At 51.7% G+C, this 10,000-nt stretch overlaps 1 protein-coding gene across 5 annotated transcripts in view; it reads right to left on the minus strand.

Moving 5' to 3' along the window:
* Pli (E3 ubiquitin-protein ligase pellino) overlaps positions 1 to 10,000 on the minus strand; it is a 116,082-nt gene that overhangs the window by 96,157 nt on the left and 9,925 nt on the right. The window contains exon 1 of one of the 5 annotated variants that reach the window (XM_070141327.1): positions 2,147 to 2,212. The exons of 2 other annotated variants lie outside the window; for them this stretch is intronic. Coding sequence is in view for 1 of the 3 variants with exons in the window: in XM_070141325.1 (XP_069997426.1) it covers positions 2,057 to 2,076 (20 nt within the window). In the remaining 2 variants the exon portion in view is untranslated. Of the gene's footprint in view, positions 1 to 2,056; positions 2,213 to 10,000 lie in introns of those variants that run through there. 2 more of the 5 variants (XM_070141326.1, XM_070141325.1) reach the window with 2 other exon arrangements.

The following is a 10,000-nucleotide window of genomic DNA, read 5'->3' on the forward strand; positions in this document are numbered from 1 at the left end:
CCACCTGAGTCCCCTTGCCCTCCCTGTCCTTCCCTCCCTCCCCACCCCCCCACCTTCTCCCCTATCACTACCCTTCCTCCTACCCTACCTACCCTCCACCCTACCTAAGCTCTTTCGGCCCCTACCCTCCACCCTACCTAAGCTCCCTTACCCCTACCCTCCGGCAGTACCATGCCACCCTTCCACTCGTTCTATCTTCCACCACCGCCACTTCTCCCTTCCCCTCTCCTCTCCCCTCTCTCCCTTTCCCTCTCTACCCTTCCCTTCCACCCCTTTACTCCCTCCCTCTGTCGCCCATTCTATCTTCCATTAACGCTACTTCTCCATTTCACTCCTTTTCTCTCCTTCCCCTCCCCTTCCCTCCCTTCCGTCCCTCCCCTTGCCGCTTGCTCTACCCTCCACCAACGTTACTTCTCCCTTTCTACCTCCCTTCCCTCCCTCTACTCTCTTCTCTCCCTCTACTCCCTCCCCTTGCCCTTAACCTCCTCCCCTTCCTCCTCTTACGTGAGCTGCGCCATCCTACAGACTAACCCTTTTGGTCAACTACTTACGAGTTTGGGCTTACAAAATATGCACACGCACGCACACACGCGGCACTCTTTCTCGCCTTCCCTTCCTTCCCTCCCTCTCGTTCCCTCTGTTGAGTTCATTCTTCGTTTTCTCAGTTTCGTTTTCTTTTCTCTTATTGCTTGGTCTATCTTTACTTTTGTTCAATCGCTTCGCGCCACTTTCGATGTTATTTCGCCTCCTTCTCGCCGCCTATTTTCAGTCATCTTCTCTCGGAAGAAGAGGTTAAAAACAAACAGACAAACAACATTTCCTATTCACAATGTGCTTACCCACTCCCCCCCCCCTTGCCACTTTGCATCCACCCTACCCCAGAGCCCAAACCCTCTAAATACCCTCCTTACCTCACTCGAAACTCCGTGTCTTTGCCCCTTCCACCTCCCTCCTATTTGCCAACATCTCCCCCCCCCCACCCAAACCGACGCCACCACCCCCACACCAACCCCGGCTCCTGACCAACCGCCCAAACATGATCCTGACATGTTCGGACACCACGTTGACTTCAAGCACACGCGAACTTGCCCTCATGCCACAGGTTCCCCGCTTCAGTTGAGCAAACACACTTTTACTAAAGAACAAAAACACACGCATACAAAAAAAACATTTTAATTGCCGATACAACCATCGCGATAGCTTTATGAACGTGCAAAAAAAAAATAATAAATAAATAAATAAATAAATAAATAACAATAATAAAAAAGAGATTCAAGCGGACAATGGCTCTGAGAACGTGTCCCCCGAGCCCTCGCCGTAGGCCGTTCCCCCAGCGCCCGCAGGCCCCCATGCGTAGCGGCGGAGGAGCAGTGGCATGATAATCTTCTACCCACAGGTCCTCGACCCGCTACAAGCCCCCAGGTGATGCTGTCGTAGTCACCACTGGCACGGCACTGCCAAGGTCCTGGATGGCATGTATTACTTTTGCATAATGCCTTCACAACAATCTGGACTAGGTAGTATGACTGTTCTTCGAGACCTCATTCGCCAGCCGCCGGAGTTCTCCCCGAACGTGCGTACCGCGATTGCACCTGGGCGGCAGGACCCAGCAACACCAGCTGCCCCTGGTCTCCCCAATGACCCCGGCAGCACGAAAAAGCCTCAAACCAGGCTGAAGGTAGGCTCATCCAACCCCACATCCCCGTTAGGCCACACCGGAAGGCCTAGCGACGAAGGGGTTTTGGGCCACACCAAACCCCTGCCACCCTCCCACCCCGTCATCTTCACACCTCACCCACGCAGCGAAAGCACAAGGGCCTCCACCAAGCAGGAGCGACGCGGCGGCAAAAGCAGGAACACAACACCACCGCGTGCTAGGCTGCTGTGGGTGGCGGGCGGGTTCAGTGAGCTCGTACAACCCCTGCAATCGATAGTTAGTATAGTCTAAAACTGCGGAGTTCCCCGATCGCACGACGCCTTCGCCCCCTTACGATAAAAAATAATAAATATCACAAACTTAACACTCTCCAACTATTCTTTAAGTTCGGAGGCTCACCTCTCGCACAGTGTGCACATGATACAAAGGTTTGCTGACACGACGCGCACACGGCCGAGAGAAGAAATACGCACACGAACACACACACACCAGCGAGCGAGGAGCGACGCGCACCACACGTCCGCTCAGCACCACGTGTAAACGCGCACTAACTCGACTCAGGTTCGCTGGTTGCTTAGTGGAGGTCCCCAGCTGGTCATCATCGTGGTGTTCAGGGGGGATAGGGAGGGGATAGGGAGGGGATAGGGAGGAGATAGGGAGGGGATAGGGAGGAGAGGAGAAAAAGAGAAGAGAGAATAGGAGAGCAAATACGAGGTGAAAAAAGAAAGGAAAACTAAGAAGTTTGAGAAGAAGGAAAAAGCGAAGCAGGAAAAATTGAGGTTAGCGAAGAACGAGGAAAAAGGAGATACTTAAATAAAAAGATGGGAAAATAATAATGAGACAAAAGAAACCAGAAGAGGCTGAAGATTGGGGATGGAAAGATGATGATGATGAGGAGGAGAAAGAGGAATAAGAGGAGGAAAAGGAGGAGTGAGAATAGTCAGAAGAAGAGCAAGAACAAGATATTGAGGATGAAGAAGAAGAAGAAGAAAGAAAACGATAGAGAAGATGAAGAAGAAGAAGAGAGGACACGGAAGAGAGGAGACAACTCGCTCTAACATGATTCACCCGCAAACGGATGTACAAGGCACGCACGCGGGGGACACACGTACACACAAACGCACACACACACCAGCACATGGACCCAACTCCCTACGACCACCACCTGCCACCCCCCTACCCAAACTCCTCCCCGCCACCCCCTCCACCCCCGTCTACTCCCTGAGATACGAACTCTTATCTTCGGATCGACCTACCCCCCCCCCCGCTTGTCCCCTTCCCCTATAACCAACCCCTACGCTTGTCCCCCTCCCCCTTGCACAAACTACGAACTCCTGATCTCTAGATTAACTTCTCAATATTTCCACCCTCTCACCTTCCCCTTCTTCCCCTTCTCCTTCCCCCTAACCATACCCCTGTCTCCTTCCCCTCTCCCCCTACCCCTACCTCTGTCCCACCCCCTCTCCCTGCCTAATACCAGGAGGCCGGAACTGCCGCTGGCATGACCGTTCCGAGAGAGAGAGAGAGAGAGAGAGAGAGAGAGAGAGAGAGAGAGAGAGAGAGAGAGAGAGAGAGAGAGAGAGAGAGTGAGAGAGAGGCAGAGCAGAGAGAGAGAGAGAGAGTGAGAGGGGGGGAGGAGAAGGGAGAGAGAGAGAGAGAGAGAGAGAGAGAGAGAGAGAGAGAGAGAGAGAGAGAGAGAGAGAGAGAGAGAGAGAGAGAGAGACAGAGACAGAGACAGACACAAAGAGGGAGACAGAAAGAGAGACAGAGACAGAACAGAAACAGAGAGACAGAGAGAAAGAGAAAGAAAAAAAAAAAAACAAAAAAGAGAAAAGGCAAAGAAAAAAGAAAAAGAAAAAGAAAAGAGAGAAAGAAAAAGGAAAAAAAATACACACTACGAGGCACCCCCTCTCCTCAACTGCAACCACGTGCCAAGCTTTCCTAACGTTGTCCTCCTCAACGTTTTCGACACTCCATCCAATCCTCGGCGGTAGGGGGGTGGGGGGAGGTGTATATTGGTGGAGAAGGAATAATGGATGAATGAAGGTAAGGAGGAGGAGGATGCAGAAGGAGAAGGAGAAGGAGAAGGAGAAGGAGGAGGAGGAGGAGGTGAAGGAAGAGGAGGAGGAAAAGGATGGAGAAGGAGGCCAAGGAGGTGAAGGAAAAGGAGGAAGAGGAGGAGGAGGAAAAGGAGGAGGAGGAGCAGGAGAATAAAGAAGGAACAATGGATGAATGAAGGTAAAGAGGATGGAGGAGGGAAAGGAGAATGGAAGAAGAGGAGAAGGAGGAAAAGGTAAAGAATGAGAGAGGTAGTAGAAAATATGGAGATGATGATACGAAAACGATGATAACGAAGAAACAGAACTACAATAAAAACAATACCAGTGGTGGTTAGTGGTGATGATGCTAGAAACTGCAATTATCACTGTTACCATTATAATAATTTCCATTAACTTCCATTTTTTTCCATCATCATTATGACCAACACCCTCCACACCACCGCCACAATCAGCCTTAACAACGACAACAAGAGCAACAACGACACCAATGAGCATCGACATGAATATGATTCCGCGATGGTGATGAAGATGATGCGACAGCCACCCGCGGTCATAGTCTCCTTAGCTCTCCATAGCACGACTGGCTACCATAGTCCATAAAGCTTGAGGTTGGGAGCTGTAAAGCTGTTCCCCTTGCTTATTTTTCTTTCTTTCTTTCTTTCTTTCTCGTTCTTTAGTTTTTTTTCTGTTCTTCCTCTTCGTTTGTTTGCATGTTCCGTTTATATGTCTTCGCATACGCACGCAAATAAAGTATCGTCCATGTGTTCGAATGTAAACATAAAAACAAACAAATAAACATAAGTATTCAATACTCCCATACACTCACTCTCTCACTCTCTCCTGTTTCTGTCAATGTCCCTCTCTCTCTCACTCACTCACTCTCACACACATATGCCTCCGTCTCTTTGTTTTCTCTATGCCTCCCCCATCTACCCTCTCCCTCTCCCTCTCCCTTAATCCAACCCACCACCTCTCTCCCTCTACACCCCGCCCACCCTCTCCCTCTTCACCCCGCCCACCCTCTCCCTCTCTCCCTTCGTCCCTCCCTCCCTTAAACCGTACCCATTTCTCCCGTACAACGCCCTCAGGAGAGCAGAACCGAGACACAATCAGTGGCTTGGCAGGAGCGACACAACACCGCGATAAGGCGCCACCAATATCACTCAAGGACATTTTTGCAACGCACGGAACCCGTTTCCTTTGCAAAACTTCGAAGAAAAAAATGTTTGTACTGTGTGTATGTGTGTGTGTGTGTGTATTGTTTACATGTATATGTTTACGCTGAAGGAGAGAGAAAGTGAAAGTGAGAGACATAGAGAGAAGCTAATACTTTTTTGTGCGTATTGGTAAGTTGGATTACTTGGACAGTTGTAAGGTAGGCCTATGTATGTATGCATGTATGCATGTATGTATGTATGTATGTATGTATGCATGTATGTATGTGTATATATGTATGTGTGTATATATGCATGGACATATGTAAGTATGTATGTGAATATGTATGTATGTGTACACACACACACACATATGTGTGTGTGTGAGTGAGTGTGTGTGTGTGTGTGTGTGTGTGCGTGTGTGTGTGCGTGTGTGTGTGTGTGTGTGTGTGTGTGTGTGTGTGTGTGTGTGTGTGTGTGTGTGTGTGTGTGTGTGTGTGTGTGTGTGTGTGTGTGTGTGTGTGTGTGTGTGTGTGTGTATTGGTGTATATGATTTAATATATATACATATACATATATATATATATATATATGTATATATATATATATATATATATATATATACATAACTATTTATGTACATAGATAAAAATATAAGTATACAGTTTATATATTAAATAAATATATATATATACATTTTTTTTCTTCATATACAAATGTATGCACATATAGATAGATAAATAGATAGATAGATAGAGAGAGAGAAACATACTGACAGAATTCGACCAAAAATCCAAAAGAAAAAAGGTTAAACAAAATCTGTTGAGCAAGGTTATAGTTGTCATAGGGACCCGGGAACCACGAGGCACAAGGGGAAAGGGAAGGGAAGGGGAGGGGAAGGGGAAGGGGAAAAGGGGAATGGAGTGAGGAGGGGGGAAAGGGAAGAGAAAATAAAGAGAAAGGGAATTGAGAGGAAAGAGGGGAGAAGGAAGAGGAGGAGCAGAAGCTAGTGCGGAAGGGAGAGAGGATGGGGGCTAGCAGGAGAGGAGAAACAAAGGGAGAAGAAAGTGGAAAAGGGAAGAACGAAGAAAGAAAGAAAAATAGTAGAAGAGAAGGGACAGGGGAAGGAGAGAGGAGAGGGAGGCAGTAGAAGACCGAGAGGGGTGAGGAGAGAGGCGAGAAGGGGGGGAAGGAGACGAGAAAGGGGGGGGGGGAGAAGAGGAGAGAAGGAGGGAAGGAGAGGAGATGAGGAGGGAAGGAGACGGGAAAGGGGGAGAGGAGAGAAGGAAGGGGAGGAGGAGAGAAGGAAGGGGGGAGAGGAGAGAAGGAAGGGGGTGAGAGGAGGGAAGGAGAGGAGAAAGGGGGGGGAGGAGAGAAGGGGGGAGGGGGAGGGGCAGACGGTGATGCAGCAGACCGTCTCTTGCCTGCACAAGCCACACGACACGCACAGACAAGCCCCGGCCCGTCCGCTCACCAGCCGCGCCTCCTTGGACGAGGAAAAGAAAAAAAAGAAGGAAAAAAAGTGATTCCCGGGACTGTACTTTATTTTCCTTTTACACGATTCGCTTTTTTTCTCCTCCTTCTTAGAACGTTCAGTCATATTTAGTGTTCATATCACTCCTTGTTATTTTCCGGCAAGCTTTTTAATATTCCATCCGTTACCGCGTTCGTATATTTCACTGCCAGTCAACCACTCAGCCCAGTCAGCTCCTCTCAGTCAACCGGTTAATCACAACTTATCTCAAATATCCGCCCGCCTCCGAAACATAGCAGCCAAGGAGCGCTCTTTCCCAGGCCAAGCTGCCGCAACACAATCAAGCATGCAGCGCGCCACATACGCACGCAATCGGACACACACACACATACGCACACACATACATATCGTCCTCTGGCTGCTGATGACGTCACGAGAGGTCAAAAGCCCTGTCAGCGGAAGGGAAGGAATACCCTGGTTATATTATTTTCTATCGTTTATCTCTTTCTTTCGTCTGTTAATCCACTTCCTCTTCCATCGTCTATTCCTCCCTTATCTCTCCCTCTCCCTCTCTCCCTTCCTTTCCTGTTAAATACACCCCTTGTGATCTCCCCTTCCACGCCCTGCCATGCGCTCTCCCCTTGTGCATTTGTCGTGCAACTTCCCTTCTGCACCATGCTGTACTCCCTCCCTTACCCCGCCCTTGCAAGTACTACCCGCTCCTGTTCTCCCTGCCCCCCTCCCCCACTCCCTTCATGCCCTGTTCCACACCTTCCTCTCTCCCTCCCTCCCTCCCTCCCTCGCCCATCTCTCATCTCCCTCCCCCTCTTTCCCTGCATTGCCTCTCCCTGCCGGTAAAGGTACGAAAGTAATCCAATTTCTACCGAGACATAAAAAAATAAGGGAAGGCCAGGTACGTACGCCTCTTCCTTTCTCTCTCCTTCCCTCCCTCAATCCCTCCTCCTCCTCTTCCCTACCCACTCCCCTCTCCGTCTCTATTCCACCCCCTCCCTTCCCTCTCCTACCCCCAGCCCACTCTCCCCCCATTACCCCTTCCCTTCCTCATGCTCTCCTCCCTCCCACCCACCGCATCCCCCCTTCCCTTCCCTTCCCTTCCCCTCCCTTCCCTTCCCTTCCCTTCCCCTCCCTTCCCTTCCCTTCCCTTCCCTTTCCCTCCCCCCTCCTCTCTCTCTCGGTAGCGAGGTAAATGAAGAGTTATCAAAATGGCTGGTAAAGAAAGCGCTCGTTCAAGTCGCTCGCTCGAACACCATGCCATCGTCGGCACTTATAAGGAGGGGGAGGGGATGGGGGAAGGGAAGGGGGGAGGGAAGGAGGGAGGGGGAGGGGAAGGAAGGAGGGGGAAATGAAGGAAGGAGGAAGAAGGGAAGGGAAGGGAAGGGAAGGGGAAGGGGGAAGGGAATGGGGAAGGACGGCGGAGAGGGAAGGGGAGGGGAGGAGAGGGGAGAGGAGAGGAGAAGATAGGAGAGGAAGCGAGAGGGACGAGAGAAGGGAGAAAATGGGAAAGAGGAGAAATGAAAACGGGAAGGGAGGGAGGGAGGGAGGGAGGAGGGGAGAGAGGGAGGAGAGAGAGGGAGGGAGGGAGGGAGGGAGGGAGGAGAGGGGGAGAGAGAGAGAGAGAGAGAGAGAGAGAGAGAGAGAGAGAGAGAGAGAGAGAGAGAGAGAGAGAGAGAGAGAGAGAGAGAGAGAGAGAGAGAGAGGGAGAGAGGGAGAGAGGGGGAGAGGGGAGAGAGAGGGGAGAGAGAGGGAGAGAGAGAGAGAGAGAGAGAGAGAGAGAGAGAGAGGGAGAGAGAGAGAGAGAGAGAGAGAGAGAGAGAGAGAGGAGAGAGAGAGAGAGAGGGGGGGGCAATGGGAGGCAGGTATACAGGCAGTGCAATGAAGCAACTTTATAATTAACTATCCCACTCCCCGCCCCTCCTCTCTCTTTCCACCATCTTCGCCATCCCAGCCTCCCCTTCACCCCCTTCTTTCTCCATTTTCTCCTCTGCTACCTCCTCCTTCTTCCTTTCCCTCTCTCCTTCACTCACCCTCCCCTACCCTCACCCTTCTTCCTCTTCTTCCTCTCCCACCCCTCACCCTTCTTCTTCTCCCTCTCCCCCTCTCTCACACCCTCACCCATCTTCCTCCGCCCTGTCTCCCTCCCCACCCTCCTCACCTCTTCTTCCTCTCTCCCTCCCCCTCTCCCCCACCCTCACCCTTCTTCCTCTCCTTCTCCCCCACCTTCACCCTCACCCTTCCTCTCCCTCTCCCCACTACCCTCACCCTTACCACCTCTCCCTCTCTCTCCCTCCTCCACCCTCCACTCCCTTCTCCCTCTCTCCCTCCCCCACCCTTCATCTCCTTCTTTCCTCTCTCCCTCCTCCAACCTCAGCCTCACCCTTCTTCCTCTCCCTCTCCCCCACCCTCACCCTTACCCTCTCCTTCCTCCCCCTCACCCTTCCTTCTCTCTCCCTCCTCCAACCTCACCCTCACCCTTTCTTCCCTCTCTCCCTCCCTCCAACCTCAGCCTCACCCCTTCTTCCTCTCCCTCTCCCCACTACCCTCACCCTTACCCTCTCCCTTCCTCCCCCCTGCCCTTCTCCTCTCTCCTCCCCCACCCTATACCCTTCTTCCTCCCTCCCACTCCTCAACCTCACCCTCACCCTTCTTCCTCTCCCTCTCCCCTACCCTCACCCTTACTACCCTCTCCTTCCTCCCCCCTCACCCCTTCTTCCTCTCTCCCTCCTCCAACCTCACTCCTCACCCTTCCTCCTCTCCCTCCTCCAACCTCACTTCTCCTCACCCTTCTTCCTCTCCTCCTCCCCCCCACCCTCACCTCTACCCTTCCCTCCCTCTCCCCCCACCTCTTCCCTTCTTCCTCCCTCTCCCTCCTCCAACCTCTCCCTCACCCTTCTTCCTCTCCCTCTCCCCCACCCTCACCCTCACCCTCTCCCTCTCCCCCCCACCCTCGCCCTTCTTCTTCGGCCCGCCCCATGCAAGGCACGTGGCACCAGAGACAGCAGCAGAAACACCGCAAGGCATCGTCGTCATCAGCATTCAACACGAAACACGCCATAAACGTTCTTTTATGCGATGGCCCTGAGGGAGTTGGGGGAGGGGAAGGGAGGGGAAGGGAGGGAAAGGGAGATGGAGGGGATGGGAAGGGAGGGGAAGGGAGGGGAAGGGAGGGGAAAGGAGGGGAATGGGGAAGGGAGGGGAGGAATGGGGAAGGAAGGGGAGAAGAGGGGAAGGAAGGGGAACTGAAGGGTGGGAAAGAAGAAGGGAACTGAAGAGTGGGAAAGGGAAGAGAATGGAAGGGAGAGGAAGGAAAGGAAAGGAAGGGAAGGCAAAAGGGGAGAAAGTTTGGGAGTCGAAGGTGGAGGAAGAAGGGTGCGAGATGACCAAGAGAAGAGGAGAGAGTGAATGAGAGAAAGGAAAAAGACGAAAAAAAGTGAGGCAGGGTAAATGACGATAGAGGGACACGGGGATAGGAGGAAGGAGAAAGGACACCGACACAGGAAAGGGACAAGGGAAGGACGAAGACAGACCAGCGAGAAAAATAAATAAATAAAAATCCCCTTGTCACTGACTCTCGACTTTCCTTTAACTCCTTTTCCAAACTTATTCTTTTTGTTTCTTTCTTCCACTTTTCATTCTC

Source organism: Penaeus vannamei, chromosome 28 (genome assembly GCF_042767895.1).
Source record: "Penaeus vannamei isolate JL-2024 chromosome 28, ASM4276789v1, whole genome shotgun sequence".
Lineage (NCBI taxonomy): Eukaryota > Metazoa > Arthropoda > Malacostraca > Decapoda > Penaeidae > Penaeus > Penaeus vannamei.